Raw genomic sequence first — 27548 nt, forward strand, 5'->3', positions numbered from 1 at the left:
TATATTATTCTCTGTATGAAACTATAAACAACTTATCCTACAAAATAACTCCGAGGCTCCTAGCAGCTTGGTGAGGAAATGGAAAATCAACACGCATGTTACAAATGTCAAACAACTTCATAGAAGACAGATGTCAGTACGGGATTGAGCAGACCTGGGGTGTTGTATCTTTCATGGGAAAGAAGGATTCATCTTGCTTCACACAAATCTACTGTTGGATTATTCACTAGTCATTTTGAGAGCTATGTTGGTGGGTGAATGATGGAGTTCAGAGTGCTTTGAGATCTGTGTGGCGGTTGATCCAATGGCGGATTCATACAAAGAAAGATGAATCCTTCTTTCATAAGATAGATACAACCCCTATCTGAGCAGGCCTCTTTGCAATCTTCAAATTTGAGCCATCAACCGCCCAACATCAGCACGTCTTCTAGCATCTTATTTAGCGTGGTGCCATTTAGCCATTAAGGTAAAGCATATTTGATCATTATGTTTGTGATATTTGTTAGTCTATGAATTAAATATTATTATTACTCAACTTTTGAGAATTTTCTTTAATCTCTACAAGTTCTGAAAATTGCTGGCCGAATGAGTAGAATTTTGAATGTTTCCTAAATTTAGATTCCAGGATTTTTCAAGTTTTTGCTTATGTTCTTTAATTGGTTTTGAGATTGTGCTTTGTTTCATGAACAGGCATTGTGCACTTATATTTTATCTGTTTTACATAGATAATCTGATACACTAGCCTAGTTCTTAAAAAAAAATCTGTCAGGTGTCCAAAGGGCTCGTTCTACTCTCCATATTCCCCGTATCCCATCAAAAGGAAGAAAAAAAACCTAAAACCCCTAAAACCTAAAACTGCCAAAACTCTACTTCAGGAAGGCAATAAACCCGTGATTAGCTGGAGGGTCACTTGGTCACGATGATTAGTTGGATCCGTAGGGGCCCGAGTAGTCATGGAGGTGCTCATCCCTTGCTTCGCGATATTTGGATGATGGTGAGAGAGGGAGTTACATTACAGGCAATGCATGCCACTCAGGAGGTACCCTTTGGGCTGGGGAGGGAGAGATGCCCGGAACACTTCGGGTCCTTTCCTGTGATGGATGAAATGCCCGCTTTAGCGCAAAAAAAAAAAAAAAAAGAAAAAAAAAAAAGAAGAAAAAGGCAATAAACCCCTAAAACCCATCTAACGGTCACGACAACCCCGTAAACTCATTAATTACACATTCCCTCGCCCCAACGGCTAGGGGAGACAATACAAAACAAAGTCTTATATAAGATTCACACCGTAGCTGGGACCCCTCAGCTCTGATTCCTTTTGTGGAAAACCCATCCTCCGCTCAAAACAGAGTAGCCCAGAGAATCGCAAAAAAAAAAGGAAAAAAAAGCAAAGGAGAACCAAAGCTGCCGACTTTTTCTCTCTTCGTCGCGTTCAAGTAGCCCCTCGACCCCAATCTCCATCTATGAAATCCCCGTCTTTCCCTTCTCTCTTTCTCTACAGAACAGAGTAATCCACAGAACAATAAAAAGAAAAGGAAATAAAAGAAAGAAAGCAGAACCGGAGCTCTGAACTTTTTCTCTCTTTAACGCCTTCGAGTCTCTCAGTCAAAGCCCTCTTTAACGCCTCCGGCCTTGCCCTCGATGAGGCGACGGAAATTGTCTCAATCTTAGCACCGCATGGCTGCAGGAGAATCTGGTTTGGATCCGGATTTTATCTATACGTCCAGATGGATTTCAATCCAGTCGCGTTTTCTAACTATGTCGAGATATCGCTTCGTTTATTTACTTGGAGTTATTGGCCATTACAAGATCAAACTATTGAATATTGATCAATATTTTCTAATCGATCATTTCGCCACCTTTAATTATAATAAACCAATTTATTTGGAGTTATTGGCCACTACAATATCGAAACATTGATCTTATCTCAAAAACACAATAAGATCAAAATATCGATCAATATTTTCTAATAGATCAATTACCACTTTAAAATTAACTTCTAAATGATCAATAGTTTTGAAATTATTATATTCATCGAGATTTCAGTATTATAGTTTCGTTCTATCAGTCGAAATTTTGGCATTATCTAGATCTTTATTTTTTCACCCCATAAATTTTCATCTCAGACAACATAAACTAGGATCATGATACATCTCTTTCTTGGCCACGCATCAAGACGGTTGGAGGGTATAGTTTTAAAATTCTTGGATCCAATCTAAATTGATTTGAGTTATTCTACCTAAAGCTCGAATCTAATCCAGCACACTTTGTCACACCGCGAGTTTAGGTTGGATCCAAATAATTGGAATAAGATTCAAATTTTTGTATGTACTTTTATGAAATTGAATTGGGTCTTGATGAGGTCGGACCAATTTTGTTATATCCATGCCTAACCTGATTGAGGAGTACATCTTCATCATGCCCTATATAAATCTTTTAAGTTCAGATACAGGTACAGATCAGGTCAAAGTAGCATTAGGTACACTAGTCAGATGTGAGTCTACCTAAACCACTTGCACACCCAAGCCTTGGAACGGTGTGTTATTGCCAACTCTAAATCACCATGCTCCTTCACCGGTCACCACAAACTTTCATTTCTTGCCTTTTAAAAATGAGTAATTGACAAAAATTACAAGTCCATTAGAAGGTATCATCCATCATCTTCCATGTGGAGCATTTGATTCAAATACAGGGATCCACCATTAACTAAACGATGATTATCGATATATCCATCTTTTATGGAGTTGAATTTTCAAGCAATATGAAAAAAAGGTGAAAGGTAATGTGATCAATTATGTAGATGTATGTATGAATAGATTTAGCTACACTTAAATAGATTTTTCCACTTGGTCTGGTCAAATCTATATTTAACAATAAGGGTTCCACATTGATGATTTTAGCTGTTGAATATGACCTACTATCTCAAAATTGCTTTCACAAAAAAAAATTATATGATTTAAAGAGCTCTATATTATGCGTCTAAGTGATCATACACGCAATTTTTCGACTACTTGATACAAAAGCTAAAAGTCTCCATATCATATAATTTTTTATTCATAAATAATTTAGAGATAACAGATCGCATCCAATGGTCTAGATTATCGATGTAAGACTCTCATCATCCAATTTAGACCTAATAAGATTTGAGTTAAAAACTAAAGTGTAGCATCTCTCTCTCTCTCTCTCTCTCTCTCTCTCTCTCTCTCTCACACACACACACACACACACACAGTCAAAACTATAGTAAAGCGTGTTAGGATACTAGATCCAAGCATCATCACCATTTAAATGGCACAGTCAGATTAGCAAAGCCGAACTATGGCAGCATCACAAGGTTACGGCTATACTACAGGTACCGGAAGCAGTCACCAAGTTGGACTTCGATAGATTCGGCTAGGGAGAAAGATTTTGGTTTAAAAACATGCAAGATGCAGTACTACCGATATAATATAATTATATGCTCAATTATGTAAAAACAAAGCAAGTGAGAGATGGAGATAAGAACAATAAGAGCCTATTTGGATATTCCTATAAAATTAAACTGAAAATCCTATAAAAATTGAGTTTGACCTATCTAGCATGTCTTCTAAACTATGTGCACCAATTATATCTAGTATTATAGAATGTTAAGGCCTAGCCCAACCTATGCCAACCGGACCTCTTCCACTCCATTCCTATAGTATGGGAGGAAAAAAAAGGATATCATTTTATTCTTCCTATGGCTCAATTCTGAAAAATTTCTATGAATACTGTGAATATAAACCGCAAGGTCCATGCGAATCCTGTTGGATTGCATACAATTACTCGTAGGCAAACCACTGTTAACTGGACAGTGGACCAAGAGCCTTAGCTGGGCGCCTAACCCACTTGTGGACTCTTAACATCTGCATCACATAATCAGGTCGAAAGCAGCAAGTCAGCATTCCCTCCTTTCTCTCAAGGAAAAATATGGCGCTCTCAGATTGCTGCTCGTTAAATGTGCATTTGATTCATGATGAATGCACTGATGTATTTTTCCTTTCTACCCTTTTCTTTTCCCTCAGACGCAAACGATCCATCAAGAACTGGGAGACGAACTTTTGTAAGAGCAACAGTTCATTTTATGGTCGGGAATGCCAATTTTGGGTTCAAGCAACTGAGAATGTTGAACCCATCAGCTGTGTCCCCACTTCCCAGTTCTGTCGAGATTCTACTAAATTACCATCCCATCAGCACCACATGAAAAACTCTTCTATGTGGAACTCGGATTCAATACTTTTCTTGAATCCTAGCAATCCTGGAATAGATAAGGCAGATATAAGAATAGATCTACACCATCTGAGATAACAGGAATGAAGCAGACCGACCAATGGAATGAAAGTCAAGGGGCTTCTATGAACTTAATGTAATCAGACATGGAACCTGCATGTCGGATAAGCTGTGAAATTTATTTATAAAATATTTGGAACTCCTAAAACCAATCACGACAGGAGAATTCGTTAGCTAGCTAAATTGATCCAGGCCACTCCCACTATTATTATCTGATTGTGTAAAAACAAAGCGGTTGCACAAGTTGAGGTCTTAAGTCAAAGGAATTATAGAGTAGGCCAAGAGTTGATGCTGTCGAAGGATGCTTACTTTTTATAACTCTATATATGAAACTTGGAGACTCTGCACGGACCTGCAGTGCTAATAAACATGTATGAGCGAATATCAATCAGATCTACCTGTTTGGTAAAACAGAGCAGCCAAAGCAGCAGCAGCGGCAGCCATCACTAAAAAAGTATAACATGCAGAATATTTGTGATGCAATAATGGACTTGACTGATGTTAGAAATCCAGACACGAGGTCGCAGTCACCAAGGGCTGAAAACAGTTCTTATCCTATCTGGACCGCACCACAATCAAAAACAGGCCCCAGCAGAAAGTAGATATTGCCCAGAGCCCTGCAGCTTTTGTAACAGATACAAACAGCAGCTGAAATCCTGCTTGAAAAGGAGGTTATTTCCAGAGTTTAACAAACTTGTCATGACTTGCTGAAGCCACCGATCCAGTTACATTTGATACTGCCAAGGCCGCAATCAAACCTTCATGCGCTGGAAGAGTCATGGTCTTGTTCTCAGGCATGTCCCAAAGTTCCAATGACTACAGTGCCCATAATACCAGTAAATAAAATGTCCAAGAGAAAAAGTTCAAGAAATATGTTCAGTTAATACGATAAGAGCAGGATAATTTGAAGCTTTCCAAAACGGTAGTAATTGCGGGAGCAGGGCACTGCACCTCATCTTTTTTTCTTTTTTTTGTGCAAATATAAGCATCAATCATATTGATACAATGCAGATGTGTCTAAGTTGCTTCGTTGTACAATTCAGACTAGTAATGGAGATAAACAAGAAAAAAGTGCTTTCGTGGGCAATTCTTGCTATTCTTGGCGGCCTTTTAATCCTACTGTCATGACGAGTGAATTCGAGTTATATACCTAAGTTGTTCAATATAAAACATCAGTTTTCACTTAATTTTAGAATTCAAATCTTTTAAAACTAATATTAATTTGGAGGAAACAAGCAACAACAGCCTTAACAGGCCCATCTTATTATGAACATTGTCCTTAACATATTACTATGGTACTCAAAAGTTGGTCATCACAGATTCAACAATTCCAGAATAGTGGAGCTATAGCTTCCCACAGCTAAGGGTTGGCAATCGAGAACACACGCAGGCATCACTAAAAACTAATAATTAAAAGATTAGAAAACCGGGACTCCACTAGTAGTGCTAAATGTAATAAAAAAACTAACAAATTTGGTTCTCACTAAATGCATAACAAGGCACGAATTTTGTGCCAAACATGAACATTGTGATATGATATACTTGCTCATGTAACATTTGATCATGTATAGGTCTTGACTCTCTCAAGGCATCACTAAAAACTAATAATTAAGATTTGGAGGAAGCACTTCCCTCAAGGCAAGAGGTGAGCCAAACCACCAATAAGCTCGTTCTAGGAAAATGTTTCTTGCCATGCTCCCCAAATGAATTGGGTATGAATTGTTCTATTCTTATTACCAACATTGTTACAGACCTAATAGAGCTTGGCATTCTTGAAACATTTTCTGTTAGATGGCATTGCTTGTTTCTTATCTGCCACAATTATCTGATAGATTATCATGGGGAATTTTCAATTTCGGAAAATGAGTCTTTTCTTGACAGATATAGTCCATTTTAGACTCTGCAAGATTGTATATTTGTACATGAACACATTTAGCTAAATCATGCATGCTGGTAATGATTGCATACCTTATACAAGTTGAAGCCTTATCCCGGCTATTCGGAGTTAACTTAGTGGATTCTCATTCACCAAAGTATTCCTATTTAGGACCATCCCTAATGTAATCTCAACCTCTTCCATATCTTTTTTTCCTCAAAACCTCCATATAACCTAACATCTTCCGCTTCTACAACCTTTTAATGGAAATTGAAGCCGTCTTCTTATAGGAGCCCCCTCAAATCTTTCTTGCACATGCCCATACCATCTCAATCAATTCTCCATCACTTTATCCTTAATTTGTGCAACTCGAACAACTTCTTTAAAACACCCAGTTCTCAATATATACTTCTGGTTTTATTGCATATCCATTTTAATATTTTTATTTTCTCTATACTTCATTTATTTTCTTGAACCTTCTTTATTACCTAATATTCGGAGCAATACAACATTGCAGACCTTATTGTTGTTCTATGAAATTCCTTTTAAGCCACCAAGATATGCATGGATCACATAATACACCAAAAACACCTCTCCACTTCATCCAACCAGCTCTAATCCTATTACATATATCTTCATTTATTGCTCCATTTTGTGCAATATAGTCCAAATAACGAATCCTATCACTTTGCAATGTCTTTGCCCAGCAGTTAATTGAGAACTCGTTTTCATCTCTATTTTCACCAAAATTTCATTCTGTGTACTGTCTTTATTCAGTAGATTTCTAAGCTTTTGTGCTCTAAAGCTTTCTTCCATATATCTAATTTAGCATGCATCTACTTCTCAAAGCACAACGCTATATTATTGGCAAATAGCATACAGTGAAGCACATCTTCCTGAATATTAGTAAAAAAAATCATCTATAATTAGTCTAAAAGATATGGATGAAGTGCCAATCTTTGGGGCAATCCTATTGTCACTAGAAATACATTCTATGATTTCAATGTATTGTTTATGAACACCCTTCAATCTTAAAGGCCACTAAATTATCTTTCAAGGTAACTTATCATTAAGCTTTTTCCAAGTCAATAAAGAAAATATAGTCTTTCCCTTTGCTTAATTTTTTTTAATCAATTATCTAAGCAAGAAGGGAGCCTCTATCATTGTCCTTTAGTCGAAAATTTAAATCGGTTCACTGAGATTGTTGTACTATTTCTTGGTTTTTGTTTGATTACACTTTTCCACAACTAAATAAAGTGACTCAAGTTTAACTCCCTTACTGTCAGAGCAATTCTATACATCATCTTTATTCTTATAAATACGCACCATAAATACTTCTCCAATCCTCTATTATCTTCATGGTTTTCAAAATTTCATTGAATGAGTTAGCAAGGCAAATCAACCCGATATCTTCCATAACTTGCCAAATCTTATTAGATATTTCATATGGCCCTGATACAGATTGATGGAAATGTGAAAATGTTGTCACTGCAGTCAATGCAATAAAAGCTACAACAGTCCAATAAAATCCAGAATGAACCATTTCTCAAAAAAAAAAAACTGAAAAAAAAAAGCAAGTCTTTATGAAAATGAAAGTAAGGTAGATTTTTTATTATAGCACACATCAAATTATTTCCAAAAAAAGCTTGCATATGCAAACTAACTCATTAGACAATTATAGTCTTAGATCATAGGCTAGAAGAACACCTTGAATAAAACCATCAAGGCGTGAAAAAAAAAAAGCATTCACATGAGTAGTCTACAGCCACCAAATAATCAGAATCATAATGCTGCACAGAAATTTACCTAGTTCATACTAATTCAAATCAGTGTGCCTATTTGTTTAAAGTTACGAAAATTGATAGAAAATGTTTGTGGAAATCAATTGCAAATAAGTAGAGGACTTGCCTGGTAACAGCCGATAACAAGCAAAGATGGATAAGTGGGGTGGAAAACGCATGAATGGAACTTGTTTCCATTGCAACTCAGCTCATGCACACATTCACCTTCACTTCCTGAACCAAGCGACCACACCCTGACCGAGTCTTCACTAACAGAAGCCAGAAGATCACCCAAAGGATTCCAGCACAGAGAATCAACATGGTTCCTGTGTCCCTATAGTTTGGCAATGTTGTCAAATTGAAAATTATCAGTTCCGTGTTCAAATAAATCAAGTGTAATACATAAAGAAGGCAAGAATAACCACAACCCAAGTTGGACATATTCAGAACATAATGATCAGTAGTCATGAACGCCACAGGCATAAATGAATTTCACATTCACGTTGGAGTATCACTGATGCAAATTACACATTGATAATCACATAAAATTATATGGCTTAGAGTTATATATGAAAGGATTAGGACATAACTGAAGCAACAGCTTATATTAACTAATTGTTGACACCATAAATGCAGCAGTTATTTTTTGATAGCTGGCAATAATCTCAAGAAATTTACTTATAAGAAAGCTGATAAAGAATACAATAGTGCATGCCTCTGCCTTTCCCTCCAAACAAAGATGTTGGCAAAATATAGCAATAACAACTAATCAAGAGATAAGTACATAACAGTGTACTACATCAATGTTAACTGCTATAAATACAAAATATCCAAGAAATAAAGCAAGTAGATGTCATAAAAGGTTGTATTACACCAACGTACAGATTCTATCATACAAATATGTTCGTGGGAATATCAGGCATCTTTCAAGGTTTAGAAGCATAAATTTACTGTTTGTGGTTTTGCATGGAAACTGTTATAATCCTGGCAGATAGATCGAGAGTACATTAACAAGAGGAGATTCTTGACTTTGTTCACTGAAACTGTGAACTATTCTTGGAACCAGAATTCTGGTCATGACAATGGTAGTTTTCCAGATATTATTAAGACTAAACTGCGAAGATCTCTCGAATCTTATCGAGGCTTCAGAGTGGGTCAGCCCGAATTCCATAGTCTTTTATTCTCCCTATGGGATCGAGCTGGCCCACTCCAAAGCCACTCCTGGATATTTATGAATATAGGCCTAGCTCAACTTATAATCATATGATTTTGCTGCATGCACTAGCCCAACCCACGAAGAATCCCATAGGATCTTCAACCCAATCATCCAAACAGGCCCTAAATGACTTCAAAGAAAATAAAGTGAAAAAATACAGATAATGTTGAAAATGAAAAACCAATTTCATAAAGCAAAATACTATATTTGCAAATAGATCAGAATAGCAATTCTAAATAAAAGAGACATTGGATATATGATCTCATGTAATGCAAACTACTTTTCAAAAGGCTTGATGCAGTGCTTCCTCTTCATGCTCCAGGCTTGTTAATCAGAAGGACCACAACTAACCTCTAGTGTTTGCCTGCAAGCCTGGGTCTCCACATCTAGTATGGATATGCTGTTGTCAGCAGCAGCTGCAAGATATCTTCCCTGGCAAGGTTGAAATCTCATTTGGTTTGTTCCACCCTGCAAGCACCCAAAATTAGCACATGATTGAATTTTTCATGAAAAACAACCAAAATATTGCAATAAAAATGACTGGTATTGTGAAAGAAGTTAGTAAGTTATAACACTATTTCATACCTTAAAAACTCTAACACAGCTACCATTGTTAATGCTCCAATAACGTATTTCTCCATCACCATCACAAGAGCATATGAGATCATCTTTATTTGGGTGGAAGTCCAAAGACATAACCGATGCTGAATGGCCCGTAAAAGTACGAAGTGAATATCCTGGCTGTATATTGGGTTCACTTAGTCAAATAATGTCTAAAATAGGTGATTCAACTAAGCAACACCAGCTGATAAGAGAAAAGGTAATCTACATTATACATATGCATTTATAAATTAGAAGTTCACTAGTGTGAAAAATATTCAATAGCACAACTGGTTTCTTCTGCTCTTTGGTCAAAAGTGTATGAAAGCCACGCATCCTTGGGGATGACTCATCAGGATTTGAATTTTACACTAAAAAGATTCTTCAGGAAATATAAATACTATAGCAGACTGTGAAACTGATGATTATAGGTTCACAAGAATATGTTAAATGGAAAGATAATATGCTAAAATTTGCCAGCAGGTAAAATGAAGGTGAAGTTTGTCAAACACAAGGCATTTACATATATGGTGGCTCAAAACCAACGAACTTTCTTTAAACCTATTAGTGCTTTACTAATAAACATCCAAGGAAACAGTATTTGGTAAGCCAGCCTCGAAATTGACTATGGCAATATTAACCATGGGTTCATATGCTTTATCATAAATAGCTTTGGAACTAGCAAAAGATATACAGACTATATGGATATTTGCAAAACAGTTACCTGCTTCTCAATGTTCATCAATAAGGATTAGATTCCTGTGCTTTACCGCCAAAGCCGACCAGTAATCCTGAAGATATACTCTTTACTAGCCTTCCTGATCACTTACAAGCCTAAGATAAGCTTCTCAATCAATATAGTATCAGATCTGTAACCAGACCTAAAAATATTCCTGCAGAGTTCTGCACATAGACGATAATTTACACATCTTTTCCTATACACCCTAAAACCATCAATCTTGTATTATCTTAAATTTAAGTCAAGAAGTCTTCTTTTGTAGTTTTTCACCTCTTTAATGCCTGCTGATTGAACTGCCAATCCTATTTAAGATACCTAGTTTTCACCTCTTTGAAATCAGAATTCTGTTACAGATATCAGATTCTTGTCCAGAAATATGTAAACAGGCCATGAAATCCATATCTCTTCCCTGTAAAATCTAATCCATAATCTCATAGCTATCTTCAAGGTGTTAAGTGACATTCTAAGTCCTCTCATCTAGTCTTTTCCGCTCAAATGCCAGCTGAGCAAACTGTCAACATGCAGTCTTCCAGACAGCAAGCATACAAGGAAGATAGGTCCCATCCCCTTCACAACCCTAACCTCCATATATACACTATAAATAAAACCAAGCCTTATGTATCACATCATAAAGTTCCTCACATCATTAGGTGCACAGAAAGCACTTTAAACCTATCAGTTAGAATTAAAATTTTTGTGGGCCGCTGTTCCACATGAGACTAGTCAAAATAAATAAATAGATAAAAATCATTAAAAAAGGGCTCCGGAAACAAGACATAGGTCTTGGCATATTTGGTCATTTGGTTTGAAAAGACTATGCAAGATTGATTCAATTTGAGCACGTAATACTTATTATTTGATCAATAATAGAAAGAACACTTATAATTCATCAGCTTCTATTAGAATTTCAAATAAATCTTGCAGTTAAAAAATAAGTAGATAGCATGCACATAATATTGCTTGCTTCTTTTATTTTTTAAATCTAAATAGAGTTAGCAATACAAATCTTCTTCACTAATTACTCTCAGCTATTTATGAAGTCTTTGCAAGCTCTGCCAGATCCTTTCTCACACCCTTTCTTCTTTCTTTACCCTCTGTAGGTGCAAATCCTAACCTCCTACAATATATTTATTCCTTCTCCATCCTACCTAGTTTTCCCATGTACCTAACTTTCACTTTTCATTTATGCATCATTCACATTGTTTACTTGGACCCTCTTTAATGCCCATCATTTTTGAACCATACATGTTATGAGCCTTATCTTGGTTTGATAATTTTTTAGAGACACCAAGGCTTGCATTGATTACATAATAATCCAAATGCACCTCCTGTTTTAGGTACTCAGGTTTAATTCTATCTAATAACCATCCAATTATGAATTTTCTTGGATAAAAAAATCACAAACATGCTTGGTGTCTAGACTCATTTTTATTTCCATAAGGCTACAATTTATACACCAAATGTTCCATCTTTTATTCTAAAGTTCTTTAGATAATTAACCTCATTTTTTAAAACTTTTCCAGCTTTCCAATCAATCAATTGCGCATCTTGTCAACAAATCATATACAAACAACAAAAGACAAGGACATCTTACCAAAAGACATTCAACTATGACAAGTGTAAAGAGACAGACTTGGTACTGGCCAACGACCGTGGTATGAGTATGAATAGAATTTCACTTGTCCAATTACTACTACTTATGATCCTCACTACCTCAGTATATGTCTCAACAAGCTCAATATACCATTATCTACACCCCGCTTCCTAAAAGTCCATCAAAAAACCTCTTTCCATACTTTATCATGTGCTTCTTTCGAGTTGACAAAGATCATGTGTAGATTCTATAATTTCAATGTACCCATCAAATGCTTAAGCAAGAAAACTACTGTATCTAACTTCCTTGCAAAAATCCAATGGGTTCCTTGAAATTGTCTTAAGGCTCCAAGCCTCCAACTGCAGCCGAGCAAAAAACACTATGTACAACAAAATCATCAAATGGCAATAAAATTGAGGCTCTTTCAAATTTTAGCATGTTGAAATCTTCCAATGATGAATATAGTGGACTATAAATAAATGCAACTTCAGTTCATTAAGCTATGGTTCTCAAAAGTAAAATCACTAAGCTATGATGCATGTCTTTAATCAGGATATAAGGCTTCTATACAGCTCTGCCACATACCAAATAAAAGTGTTAACATGTGGATGACCTGTACTATAACACCATTCAACACCTGAAACAACAGTTGTAACAGAAGCACATTTACTGAAGGAACAGATGTTTTGTGGAGTCTAACTATTCCTTATATATCTTAATGATACCACATAAACCAGAACAGGTAGAATCCACAACAAGCAGGCAGCAACATGTACATGGCAGATTGAAAGATGTAACAAAAATAGGCAATAAAACTAAGCATAAATTAGCGAGTATTGTTTTCCTAAGTCAAATGGATAGATTTCTAAACAAAGAGAGTGGGAATGTTATAAAATAAGCATGAAACAAGGGCATTAACTACTCACATTATCAGCATCCCAAACCCTCACAGTTTTGTCAAAAGAAGACGTAGCCAGGCGTGGCATGCTTGGGCTAAATCGAACATCAGTAATCAGCAAAGTGTGTTCTTCCAAAGTCGATTTTGGCTTTAGAGTTTCAGTGTACCACAAAACAGCCTGCATTAAAAAAATCATTCAACGACGTGGCCAAACCATCAACTTTATATAAGAATTTCTCAAGCAACACTAAGGACTCGTTTGGTTCGCGGGTAAAGAAGGGGGAAAGTGTGATCAACGGGAAAGTAACGAGATGCCACTTATTTAGTTGGAGTTTTCAAAGGAGAGAGATGGAAAAGTTGTATTTCCATAGGAATATGATTCTCATATTTCATAAAAAAGTCTTTTCCATGTGAAACATGGAAAAGTTATTTTCCTATGAGGCGAAAATCACTCAATCTTTATTTTTTTGTCAAAAAAGGCCCTTCAGCATTAAAGAGGCATTAAATTAAAGACCTAATTTTTATTAAGGGTGTAATAGGAATTACACATAACTTTTTCAGAAAAGTGGATGGTCAACCAAACATAAGCACTCTAGAAATCTGTCACTTTTCCATGTTTAACCAAACATGCCAAATGTACATTCCCAGGCATTCTCTTCCTATAAATCTTCTACCCAGGAATCATATTCGTAGGAGAGAAAATGCTTCCAGTGAACCAAACGAGAGCCCTAAGAGATATCCCATCCAGATAAGTGACAATTTTTTACTGAAATAGAGCATTTTCTATTTGGTTCTGACCTTCTTATCATGGCCTCCAGTTGCTAGCAGTTTTCCATCAGAGGAGAAGTGGCAACAAACGACTTTATTTGTACTCGCTTGGGATGATCCGATCTCAGTAAATGTAAACCCTGACAGTGCAGTTCTGATAACATTAAACATAAAGTGAACCGAAGAAGATGAAAACCTTTTTTACCCATCTTTTCTTTTTATAGTAGCAGAGCAAAAGCATCTCATTTAAACAATGAACCAACATAAAAGGCAGCACCTTTGCTGACATCCAAACAGCGACCAACTGTATCTCTTGGATCTGTGTCATCATGAGATAAAAAAGACTCGACATTATCACCCAAAGATCCATCCTCCACAAACCGATCCATGTCAGCCTGCAATTCAATATCTTTATCATCCCACTGCCAAAATGAAGTGCTAATGAGTGTCTGTGCAAGTAAAGATGATGTGTTAACTTTCACTAATTTACAACCCAAGTTCCAGGGCACTTACTAACTGGTTTGTTGGCGATGTTAGAGTTCCAGTTCCTTCAGAACCAAAGACGATCAATGGCTTAGATGACCCACCCTTTTGTTGCAATTGTGGCATTGATATCGCATCTCCTGGTGTGTGAGTAGATGGTGTTGAGGGTGCCGAGCTTGGAGAGGGTCCAGCAGTGTTTGCAGTTCCGGAACTGTTGGCAGGACCTGAGGATGAGACAGGCTGCTTTCGCTTACGCCCACCTTGAGTTTTTGAAGCCTGAAAATCCACAAAAAAGATCGTGTTCCAAACCTTAATGAGCATGTAAACCAAATTAACTCTAAATTGTCCATAACCAAGAGGTACAGCTTAATGATGTTTTTTCCACTGATTCTGGGCACAAGAACAACAGCCATAGAAAAACAGGAGTTATTCGGTATTATTCTAAGATAAACTTACAGTAGCATATTCGCCGACAATTCTTAAATTAACATCCTAGTTTCCCAACTCGATTCATTTTGTCGTATTTCTTATCCAAATTTCCAGAAAAAATCAGCCAGAGCAAATCATTGTTGTTGCTGTCAAAGAAATGGGCTCCAAATTTATAAATTTAATCTCCATTACTGTTCTCATAGGGCAATCAGAAAATATTTACATTCAGCACCATACTAGCAAATGTTCTACAAACTGTAAAACAATCCACTTGTTTTTTCAAAAAGGATTGAAGCCCCCAATGTTCTGCAAGACAATGGACGGTGGTTAGCTCTATAAATGTGTACAAATAGCATCATATCACTGACCCAGTATATCCAAAAGTAGACCATATAAGTTTAAGAAACTTCCATATTCTCCAAATTATAGATTATCTTCGATATAGATGTCAGATAAGTTACTACAATTAGTTATAAACATGGTAAAAATGCTATAGTTGAAGTTTACAAGAAGCAGGTGTAAAGTGAGATGCTTACATTTAGAGCCTAAATGAGGTGTCTGCATTTTCTTACCATTAAATCAGGTTGTTAGTAGAAAAAATCAAAAAGAAAAGCAGAAATGTTGTTATCCTGTTGCAAGGGCTGTGGGGCTCTTACATAAATCAAAGGAGGAAGTTGACAAACTATAACCTTAATTACAATAAATGCACCCCTGCATACTAAGATGAGGAGTAAGGCATGTACACTGAACAAAAGCTGCTATTTGAGATGCCGTCTTATACCATAATCTATAAGGTTTTATCTGAAGTATTCGTATAAACCAGGAAATGTTTCAATTTTCTACGCACCTTCTTAGACTATGATTACATCATTAGTGAAGGTAACAGAACCCTGGCAACAAAATTGCTCTGCAAGTCACATTTGAGATGCCACTGCATGAAAAGAAAAGACAAACCTGATCAGTTCCTCTAAAGGAGCTTGACATGCTTCCGTCCACTGTTACATTGCCAGTACTGAGCTTTTCTTGTTTAGGAAGAAGGTAATTTGAATTTTGTGACTGCAAACTTGAAATAGCATGCTGTTGAAGCTGCTGCTGTTGGCTACCACTTCGCTGCTGCTGCTGCTGTTGCAACTGAGCTATTTTCTACTAAACGAAGATAAGAAGATAAGATAGCAGAAGGCAATCCTTGCAAACAGAAGATCATAAAACAAAACATAGCTATAAGTCTATTTCTTCGGAACCAATAATATGCAGTTATACAACCATTGGGAGTGGCAGCTGCTGCTATGTAACTAACATTATGCTTTTTGTCAGTAACAAACATCACTAATACAACAAACAATAACACAACAGCATGTAGCAGATATATGCAGATCTGATATGTAATTAAAAGCTTTTGCAATAGATCGTCAATTTTCATTTCCCATTTTCATAATAAGCCAAGATGATAATTTGAGGCATCAGGGCAGTCCATACAGCCTGCAAGCACTGGTGGCCAATGGCAAAGAAGAGCAATAGCAACCAGCTAATTGCAGGACAAAAACAGTCTTTGATTGCCCAACAGGGGAATGGAAAATACACATTATAACATAGTTGACAAATATGCCCATGATAATTATTGCAAAAGTTTATGTCAAGTAGCGGCAAGATGAAACAACACCAACAACAAGAAAAAAAACTTGCATTTCAACAATAAAATTCATTTATTGGCTGAAACAACTTAATTATGCAGTTATACAACCATCAGGAATGGAAGGTACTGCTTTGTAATTTACATCATGCTTTTTGTCGGAAACAAATATCACTTAGAACACACAATAACACAACAGTATGCAGTAGACATATGCAGGTCTGATATGCAATCAAAAGCTTTTGCAACAAATCATCGATTTACATTTTCCACTATCATAATAGCTCATTATGATAATTTTAGGCATCAGGGCAGTCTACATAGCCTGTAAGCATTGGTGGCCAATGACAAAGAATAGTGATCGCAACCATCTTTTGCAGGACAAAAACAGTCTTGATTGCCAAACAGGGGATCGTAACATACACATTATAACATAGTTGACAAATATGCTCATTATGATTACTGCAAGAGTTTATGTCCAGTTGTAGCAGCAAGATGAAACAAGACCCAAAAAACTTTCATTTCAACAACAAAGTTCAATTACTACCTAACACATCTTCATCATGATATTTGCAGATAATTGTCAGGAACTCTTGAAATTTATCATAAGAACTGTTTCATGATTATACCTTTTCTATCCACAAAAATAAGAAATTATATAAAGCTTTCAACAAGTAGAAGCACCAAGATAAGAAAAGGATTAGAGGTGCACCTTAATTAGCATATCTGTATCAGCACGAGGTATAACAGGGCATGAAGTTTGCGTTGGAGATCCAACATTTGGAATGACATCAACATTGTTTGATTGACCATCCTTCCCAAGAAGCATGTTCCTATTGTTCAGAAGCATCCTTAGCCTTCTGCTGTCAACATCACCAGCTGATGGGGATGTCAAATTCTGCTGTGCTTGAAAAAGTAGCTGTTGTTGGTGTGGACTTAGAAACTGAAGTTGATGAAATTGTTGTGGGGATTGCATAAATGATTTTTGTTGTTGCAGAATTCCTGAACGGAGCTGGTCAAGTCCCTGAAAAAAGTAAAAAAAAAATAACAAAAGATGTACAAACAAGGCACGTTGCTAAGTAAGGAACAGACATGAAAGTTTGCATACGTGCAAAGGGTTTGGATACAGAAATCAGATGCAAAAGTGATAGTTGAATTTGAGACAGCATAAAACTCGCAACAACATATTCGCAGTTTAAAAGGTAATAAATATCTAATGACTTTAGGAATGGTACCAAGCTGTAAGAAAAACAAAAGGATGTAACAGAAGTATTTTTTTCATCGAATAAAAGTTAGTGGTTCTGGATGCACTGCGAAAGAGAAACATGTATAGGAGAAACCCGAGCTACTAAAGGAAGTGAAATGATGTCTAACAAAAATTAGTCTATCAATGACAAGCTGCTATAGAGAAACTGCAGGACTCAGTTTCTTTTTTTCTTTATTTCTTTTTTTTTTGAGGTGAGGATAGGAACCCAAAAACATCACGACTGCCATTTTCAGAATAATGTTTAAATACTATGGAGCTTATTAGGGAGGTGCTAAAGTGTCAATTATAAAAATCCAAAACAATAAACATCGGTAGTCAGAAAATTGTGTTTTAAGGATGTATAAATCTTTCGATCACAAGGATTGGAATTTTGGAAGACAAAATCATAGAATTTGATCAAGGGATAAAACTGCTAACTATAAGCCAATGAGGAAAACATAATGAAAAGGCAGTGATTATCCACAATAATTACCATGGTAAGATGAAAGCAAAGGTAAATGGTGCCAAAAAGTTTGCAAATAACTGGTTTTGTGAATGTGTATTGTCTCATAAATGCAGGCTGCATCCAGGATTTGTTTAAATTTGTCACATACAAAGAAAAAACCCTGTGGTTTGTATTGTTTGGTATGTACAGTTTGGGAATATGCTGTTTACATATTCAGCCAGATAAGGGGCTAAATTGGTGTCACACCAAACTCTAGAAAACTGGATAAAAGAACCTAGTAAGCATGGGGAATGCAATGTCAATTGATGTTCAACAAAAAATGAAACATATTCACAATTGACGGACAAGAAGTCAAGCACTACCGTAAAGAGAGTACTTTCGTTACCTTCAACATCTATTTAAGAGATAAAAAAAAAAGAAGGGGAGACAAATTAACACATTTATAATGAAATTAGAATAAGACAGATGATGATGCAGAAAGATGATACTGGGATGTTGTGTGTGACATCTAGGTGACTTGCATTGCATGCATTATAGAGGTCGAAAATGATGAAGGTGGAAATGCAAAACATGAATAAAGCACAAATGAAATTCACAAATCTAAGTTTTACAAGTCATGAAGACAAAACTTACTGTGAGAGGCCATCCTTTCAAAGTCAAGTTGTTCCCTGTTTGATTTGATCCTGCCATGATTGCGATTACTGAGTTTATATAGCTTAAGAACAACTACTTCAGTTAATCTTAGAAATATTTTTTATATATTATAGTAAAGAAGGAAGGGTAAGCCATTGATAGGACCACAACTGAGCAATATATCAAACTCAAGTGATAGTGATCATAGGCGATCAAGGCTGTAGCTTCATGGAGCAAATAAAATATGATAAGAGCACACACAGAGCTATAATCAAAACGATATAACTAGAAAGCAAATTACCTACCAAATCTTAATTGAAACAAAATATTGAAAGCAGTACACAAATCGTGAAAATATGTTAGGATGTGCACAAACATGGTAATATGCATTTTCAGTTAAAAGTTCCAAATATGTAAACAAATTAAAATGAACTAAAAAGTTCATAACAGCAACTACCTGGAATTCCAATTTGCGATCCATCAGGACCTGCAGCCCTAGGGTTCAAAGCAGGATTCATCTCAGTCTTGATGTCCTGTCAAAATTTCAGTTACACCAGCAACAACAAAAACAAAAAACAGTAATCGCATTGCTTACTAAAAACTAACCTGTGTTGCTCCAGGAAGTTGCTGATTCCTAACCTGAACCTGCTGCAAAGTCCCTGATAAGCTACCAGCTGAACCATGAAAAACTTGCCTGAAATGAAAACATGATCAAATGGCAGATCTAGCATAGTTGTTTGAGATGTTTCGCCCATCTGACAACTCTACGCAAATGCAAACTATAGATGCACAAAGGCACCATAACCATGATGATTAGAGAAAATAACATTAGCTGCAATCTGTGACATATTTAAACTTCATTAAATCTTAATAATCATTGAGTATCATGCAAGTTTTAGGACATATACCCTGAAGGCTGTCCAGATGTTGCAGCTGATTTTAACAATGATGCATGGCTTGGATCCACTAGCTGACCCACATTTTCACCAAATCTTTGCTGCAAACAAATTGCCCAGATGGCGAAGGATCAGTTGATAAGCAAGTAAATACTATGTAAGCAAAAACAATACATGTCAGCATAGAATTACCTTTGAAGAGGTTTCATCTAAAGGGTCCCTTTGAAGTGGAAACTTCAATCGTTCCTCATACATTTTTGTTGCCAAGGCATTAGCAATTCCAGAACTCTGCCGCATTAAAGAGTCACTGCCAACAAGCCCATTCACAGTGCCATTTAGAAGATGAGCTCCCTCTCTACATTGCTGCTGCTGCTGTTGCTGCTGCTGCTGCTGCTGCTGCTGTTGCTGCTGCTGCTGCTGCCGCCTCTGTAAAAGTTGTTGCATTTGAATTTGTTGATGTTGTTGCTGCTGTTGAGGTGGTGCCTGCTGCTGCTCCCTTGCTTTTGTATGTTGAGTCTGCCGTCGTAAAAGGCAATGGATGTTAACGGCCAAAAATTAGTAGGCTGCAGCTGCCAAATCAACTTGAACTTTAAAAGAAGCATGTCTATAACATGCATAACAATATCAGCATACCTTAGAAATTGCAATTCTCTTGTGACAGGGAGCATCTTTTGCATGGTAACATTTACATAACACATCACCATCACATGCTCAGTTTTCTTTTCAAAATGAATAAAAACATATGGAAAAGGATATGAAGCAGCCATGCAAGCACAAGCATTTGAACCAGACAAATATCATTTATCACACTCCTGATCTGGAATAAAAATGATAATTTACTGCATACAAGAAAGCCTATTGCAGTAAATGGTACTAGGTAAACCATTACAGAAGACAGCACTCGGTAGAAAATGCAGAAAGGGGTCCAAACAAAGAGAAATTACTGCCTACATGCCTAGAATGAAATCGATAAAAGATGATGCATTTCAAGCAATTAGAATTTCTACTGTGGTGTTATGAAGCCAAATCAGCCATTCTACAAAGTTAAATACATATTCAATATCTGATATGTTACATGTGTAAAAAACGGCCTTCATGCTGCCTGAAAGACAATACTGTCACAGATCAGAATGTGTAGATAACAAAACAAGTTCAATTTCAGAACTAATCAGCTGAAGTAGATACACAATACGATGCCAAAGAGTGCTTCATGTAACTTTTTTCCCTAGATAAGGGACTAACAACTTGCAGCATATAAATGCACAATCTTGCCCAAGAAAAGGAGAACGGAGAACAAAACAAAAAAGGAGAATAAAAGGAGAATGGAGAATAAATGCACAATCTTACAGCATATAGATGCACAATCTTGCCCAAAAAAGGAGAATGGAGAATAAAATCGATGTTTTTTTAAACAAAAATGAAAATAATATTATGAACGGCCATAAAAACTTGCCTCAATGTATGACGATGCGACAACAGAATGCTTTTCATTTGTCCGTGCAATGAATATATCCCAAAAAACAGACCACCACTCAAAAAGAAAACCACCAGGAGCATCAATTGCTGAAAATTAGGTAATCAAAGTATTCAAATAATATCAATTTAATAAAAAGAAAATCCAAGCATAAAAAAGTACCAACAATCTCCATGGCTTCCGGAAATTTCTCTGCAACTTACCGACCGGATCAGAAGATACCTTCCCTTCAGCTTGGAAGGCCTTTGCAGTTGCCTGCAGATTTCTCTTCACTAAATAATCATAAATATACACATCCAGCCTGTTTTGAGCATTCCATAGAAGATTACAGCATCAGTCAAAGAGTAAGAAATTTCTAATAGAGGGGGAGAGACGTGCCAAGTGCATAGAAACGAAGAAAGCTTACAATTGAGCCAGAAGAACAAATCTTCCGGAGAGGAAAAACAGAGAAAAATGAAAACTTTATTTCTTGAGCTAAAACTCGGCAATAGAGTAAATGGGAAATAAAAAGTAAGGACGGGGGAAAAAATAACAAGAACATCAACGAAAAGATGTAGCAGAAGAAAAGGAAGAATATTTTTAATTCTCCATTACTTGATGCAAGAGCTGCAAAGATTCCATCAAATAAAAATTTCAGCACTTGCAATCCACGATAAAAGAAATACAAGAATCCAGTAAGGACCATGCAGAAAATTGAATCTAAACGAAAAAAAGAGGGCAAAAAAGCACAAGGAACAAAGAAAAAGATTTCTAATAAACAAGAAAATATTTTGTTAAAACAGCATCAAATCTCCTAAACACTGACCCTGAGCAAGAAAACACACTGAAACTCACAAAAATCGGTTCTTGAAATAGAAATAACAAAAAGATCAAAAAAATCAAAAAAATCGGCCAAAGATGGAAAATCCTGGAACAAAATGGGCGGCTAGCAGCTCAAACGCATCAAAACCCTAGCGGACACAACCCTACAATAACGGCTACCAAATACACAAGAAGAACCCACCAGGAAACAGCGATCAAAATATGAAAACTAGATAACCGACAAAATCGAATGATAAAGAAGACAAGACCCTACAAAAATCCGAAACGAAACAGAGATTTCAAACAAGCAAGGCTTCAAAGGGTTACATTTTAACCCTACGATAACGGCTACCAAATACGCAAGAAGAACCCACCAGGAAACAGCGATCAAAATATGAAAAACTAGATAACCGACAAAATCGAATGATAAAGAAGACAAAACCCTCCAAAAATCCGAAACGAAACAGAGATTTCAAACAAGCAAGGCATCAAAAGCTTACATTTTATCGGCTTCCCAGTTGGTCTGCGACATGATTCCGGCCAATCCAAAACCGACCAAATCCTCTCTCCTCCGCTGCGTCTCTCCCTCTTCCCCAAACTCTCACTCTTCGAGCCGAGAGACTTCAGAGAATCCGAACTTAATCTTCTTCCCCCTCCTCGAATCGGATTCCATCAAGAAAGCACGAGCATCGCCTTTCTTTGTCCCCCACCCTTTTTTCGTCTTCTCGTAACTCCCAGCCGCAGCTCTATTCCTTCTTTTATCCAAAACAGAGGTCAGGAGAGAGAACAGAGGAAACCGTCGAGAAAAAATTAAAAAAAAAAACTCTCAGCGACTGGGTAGACAGCCGTACCCTATTTATATTAGGGCTAAAAATCTTGAGAATAAATGAATAAAAATAAAATACGTCTCGATATTTTCGCTTCTGTAAGTCGACGACGATGGTTACCGATGAATACCCTTTTTATCGTCTCCAGCCTCCCCTTAAAATTTATATGCGGGTTAAGAATTGTAGTCCAAGGTATCCTGGTTCCTGTCCGATCATTAATCCCCATTCCGATTTCTATAAATAGAATAAAGTACAAAATAATATTAAGATTAAAGATAAATTATACTTAGATCCAATAGTACGAAAAACCTAAAATTACTTTAAAAATAACCAAAATAATCCTTAAAAAAACTTTCTAGCATTTATATATTTATTATACTTATACTCAATATTTTATAAAAACTTATACTTACACCCATTTAAATTGACAATATTAGTAAAACCGTTTATTTACCTCTCTAAAAAAATAAGATTTTTCGTTCGCTTTTTAGACTCTCGAAACTCTTCAAATTATTCCATCTTCCAAAGTCTTTTTCTCTTTAAGATTAAGCAGCTATAGGTTATTTTCCGCTTTACCACCCCACCACGAATGTCTCTTTCCGACAAGCGACCAGCAAAAAACTTCTTTTTTAACTGACATTTGACGACGAACATCCTTTTCGACCAGCTCCATCCTTTCTGATCAGATTTTTTTCTCGTTTTTTGCCCCACCACATCATAAAAACCAAAGATGTTGACGTGTTATTTGTTGATTTTGAACTCTACTTTTTCAATATTGTAAACATAATTTCTTAATATTATCATTAGAATGAGGATTCCTATATCTACATATGGAGCTATAATATCTCTGATAGCCTGTCATCAAAAGGATTCAAATCAATACATACGTGAAAACTTTTTGTTTGGAGGGTGCATCAATTGCAGTTCTATTGTCTAGTTTGAACCATGGATAGGCTGGCTCAAGCAACAAAATTCTTGATGTTAATTCTCTGCAGCAGAAAATTTTAGAGGCATTCACTTGTTTGAGAGAACTAGATTGCTTTTTTCTTTAACACATGACTCTTTTCTGCTAAATTATCAAGATTAAGCTCATATCCATGGCATCTCATGGTTGTTTTTCTCTCTAGATGGATGTTATATCACTTAAAACTAGTTTGGTCATTTTTAATTTTTTTTCTGATGTTGCATTTAGTCTTATTTAAGTTAATGGTTTAGCTAACATTTTTGTTAGGTTATGGGTTAAAGGATTGGATAAAAACAAACCTCAGTGGGATAGAAGTAAATTTTTCAAACTACTGGATGTAAGTATAATATATCCATAATTTTAGGAGCTTTTATAATTTATTCATTATGAAGGAGTAATTTTGACTTTTTATATGAGCAAAATAGATTCACTGATGCCGTTAATTTAGTGGTAAATATAAGTTTTAGGAACTGGTAGATATAAGTATAATAAATGTAAATTTCAATAGGAACTTTTGTGATATACTCTTATCTCAATTCTCTCATGTTGGCTCTACTTTGGACGTATATATAAGAGATCAGCACCATCTCAATTCTCTCATGTTGGCTCTACTTTGGACGTATATATAAGAGATCAGCACCATCTCAAATTCTCAATTCTCTCACGTTGGCTCTACTTTGTCCAAAACCCACTCCCTTGGCCCAAAATCAACACACCGAGCGCGAGAAACTGGCTTCACCACATGGGCGGACGGGATTCGTTTGAGATGGCAATTTCAACAGTAAATCATGCATCCGTACAGTGGTTTCTATGCGACAGCTCCCTCAGGCATTGCCTTGCCGAGGCGAGACTACATTATATATTTATTGCCCGTGGATCGGTCCGAAGGGGTCCACGGCATTGACCGTCTGATTCACAAATACGGACAGCATCGAACGGGATCGTGGTTGTATCCTTCACCTCCTTTCGCGCCCATCCACCGTTGAATCGCTAACCGCACAGCTCTCAAAGCGCTCCAAACCCGATCATTTCATCCATCTGTACAAACTCAAAGCAAGCAGTGGATGATCCAACTGTGGATGGACGCGAAGGAAGGTGAAGGATACGATATAATCCCATTGAACAGAGGCGTGTTTTTCAGGTCGTACAATCACCAAATCGGACGGTCTTGATCAAGTACAGAGTTGATGATTGTATGTAAGACTTGCAAACTTTTTTCAAGTTTTCTTTTGTCAATCAGTAAATAGATTGACAAATTAAATACTGCAAGAAAGCAGTTTTTGGACGTCGATTTGGCTGCTGCAGCTATCGCGATAGCCTTGTTGGAGACATCAAGGGAAAGGCCTCATTTTGTTCTAAAATATCGGAATCGCCCTTGCTTTGAGTCGGCGCCCTGGATTCCTTCCAGCTTTCCGTTCCCGGCCATTTACGAGGTTATTATGGTCACTTTGATATGTTTTGCCAACGAATCTATCCTTATCTCGCCAGCTCAATCCATGCTGTCTGATCTTGATCAGACGGTTGTCGGCGATTTAGAGCTGGAAAAAAAATAGACTAAAATGGTTCTCTGTTCCCATAATCAGCCGTCTGATCTAGATCATACGGTGGAGACGGGTGCGATATCGAACTCGCGAAGCGGTCATCGACGCAAGGTTGATCTTGTCGTTTAGAGGAACAAAGGTGTCAGTCCTTGCCGGGGAACGAGGTTTTCTTGATTGCGCAGCCCACGTCCCCTTCTTAAAATGACAAGAGAGCTCCCTACAGACAGGCCGGGCAAGGCTACAAAATAGGGGTAATTTCGTCATTGAGACGCTATCGTTACGTAAATAAGTGGCCAGAGACGCGTTGCCAAGGATCGGGCCGAGGGAACGTTCTCCGTCGTTCGATCTTTTGATCAACATCTTAAATGATTGGAGAAGCATCTGGGAGGAAGTCCAGTGACTGGACGGACGATAATGCACGGGAGCTTGACCTACGTACCACGGGAGCTAATCCTACTTACCACCGCATGGAAGAGCCTACGCGGGCTCAGATCGGTCGTTCCCTCTGCCAGATAAATCCATCTAGCCGTCCATCACCGACGGGAAGTTTTCTGTGCGCATGGACGTTTTCTGTGCGCATAGAAAAATGCTGTGCGTACTCTAACCGTATCCCGAGCTGTTTTTATAAACTGTTAAGAATAAAATAGATATTCTTTCGTGAACCATGTATTCCGAGTATCGCGTATAAGAACTCGGTTAGGTGCTAATTCCAGCTAATGCCAAGGGATACGCCAAGCATTAGTCATAAAATAATCTTGTGGTGCTTCGGATATGGAATATCGGAAACGACCAAAGAGTACTTTGGGGTATGCTCTTATCCAGTTATCATTCTCTCAATTTCCAACGGTTTGCTGGATTGGCTGCTTCTTCCTGCGAAGCTACATCCACTCGCATTTATCCTGGCTGGCTGCATGCAATTACCCCACAGTTATAAGCAGGGATAATCTTATATTTTTTTTTAAAATATGCACATCCATTATTATGTATGTCATGAAAGTATACTAGGTCAACAGAATTTTAGTTCAAACATTGCAAGATACATAGAATTTTTTTGCACGAATACCCTCCTAAATATCAAATTTTGCATGAATACCCTTCCAAAATTAATATTTGCATGTATACACTCGTAAAACGCTTGTTCTGTTATTTTATTTTTTTATATTCTTATTTTTGCATATGTACTCACGTCATCTAAGGTCGTTAAAAAATTAACGATTTTAAATTAAAATAAATAGAATATTCTTAATGGATAGATGTGCAAAAGAAAACATTTATAAGATGATCGCGATAGAGGACAAAAAGTAATTTCAAAATTTTATTTTATTTTTAATTAAAATAAATATGGTTTTTATTAACGGTGTTAGAAGAATCATTATATTAGGAGCATTTGTACAAAAATACTGTTTTATGAAAGTACATAAATAAATATAAATTTTAAGAGCGCATTTACGCAAATTTAAATTTTTAGACGAATACTTATGTAAAAAACCCAAATACATATTATTAATAAACTATAAATTGAAAAGTATATGATGGAGTCATCCTATCGATCACCTTGTAATTTCAAAGACTTATATCGTTCGAAGACATAAACTATATTTAATTTTGTGGCATATGTATGAGTGTGTTTCCAATTAACCAGGACAATTATGCTTATTACTTGTCGACAGCTAGGTTGAAAATTGCCTTGATTAATTGATTAAACTAAGTTTATTAAACCCACCAGTATTAACTTGGAAATTTAAAACTTGGTGTTGCCAGAGATTGGTTCACTACATAGACGGATTGTTGATGTCAATTAAGCCTTGCTTACTGCAACAACTTTCGCATCAGTTTGGTGATCTGGACGGTGATTTATAGCTTTTCCCTTTGGAGTATTATGTAGTCGGGGAGAACTGCTTAAGACTATGGGTTGAAAGGGAATAAATTAACTTGTTCAAACTACAAGAGATCTTCATTTTCTGCTCTCTCTCTCTCTCTCTCTATGTTGACACATTGTTTTGAGAGAGAGAGAGAGAGTAGAGAAAGGGATATGCTAAGGGTACAGAAAAGGAAGATCCTTTTTTTTCTTTTTCTTGGCTGACATGCCGTGACATGTGGCACTATACAACTATCTATAAAGAGAGCTTGATGACCCTAGAAGGAGATTTCATTATGGTAATCGATTAGATTCGGGACGCTGAGCGACATGTAGATGATCATCTTTTTCTTAGCGATATACGGTGGATGGTGAGAGACTGTGAATCCTCTTAGGTTACTCATGTGTACCGGAAGACAAATGAAAATGCCTTAATCTCCCAAATCCAATTTCTAGCTCTTCCTGCATCATTCAAATCCCATTTCACCATATTTACTTTTATAAAAATAATTTTCCAAAGTTA

General features: G+C 36.6%; 1 protein-coding gene across 4 annotated transcripts; it reads right to left on the minus strand.

Annotated features, from left to right (window-relative positions):
- Positions 1–4590: 4590 nt before the first annotated feature.
- Positions 4591–22678, minus strand: LOC103721045 (transcriptional corepressor LEUNIG-like). Of its 4 annotated transcripts, none has more exons than XM_017846208.5 (18): positions 22336–22678; positions 21238–21335; positions 21014–21123; positions 19753–20076; positions 19573–19661; positions 19271–19358; positions 19122–19197; positions 18665–18714; positions 17032–17343; positions 15644–15832; positions 14291–14536; positions 14055–14199; positions 13808–13917; positions 13038–13187; positions 9764–9919; positions 9530–9646; positions 8090–8296; positions 4591–5121 (listed from the first exon to the last, which is right to left on the minus strand). In XM_017846208.5, the coding sequence occupies exons 1-18, from the start codon at positions 22365–22367 to the stop codon at positions 4978–4980; spliced, it is 2643 nt and encodes an 880-aa protein (XP_017701697.3). In that variant the 5' UTR covers positions 22368–22678; the 3' UTR covers positions 4591–4977. The 4 variants fall into 4 exon arrangements, with proteins under 4 accessions (XP_017701697.3, XP_017701698.3, XP_026665993.3 ...); XM_017846209.5 differs by having other exon boundaries at positions 14055–14172; positions 22336–22666; XM_026810192.4 differs by having other exon boundaries at positions 4680–5121; positions 20194–21123; positions 22336–22661.
- Positions 22679–27548: the final 4870 nt, after the last annotated feature.

Source organism: Phoenix dactylifera, chromosome 9 (assembly GCF_051530095.1).
Source record: "Phoenix dactylifera cultivar Ajwa chromosome 9, Ajwa_hap1_PhDact_Kaust_v1.1, whole genome shotgun sequence".
In the NCBI taxonomy this organism is placed as follows: Eukaryota; Viridiplantae; Streptophyta; class Magnoliopsida; order Arecales; family Arecaceae; genus Phoenix; species Phoenix dactylifera.

Coding starts and splice junctions, on each gene's coding strand:
- LOC103721045 (XM_017846208.5), bottom strand. CDS start 22,367: ATGTCGCAGACCAACTGGGAAGCCGATAAAAT. Junction 20,077..21,013: donor TCGCATCGTCATACATTGAG/GCAAGTTTTTAT, acceptor TTACGACGGCAG/ACTCAACATACAAAAGCAAG. Junction 15,833..17,031: donor ATACAGATATGCTAATTAAG/GTGCACCTCTAA, acceptor TTCGTTTAGTAG/AAAATAGCTCAGTTGCAACA.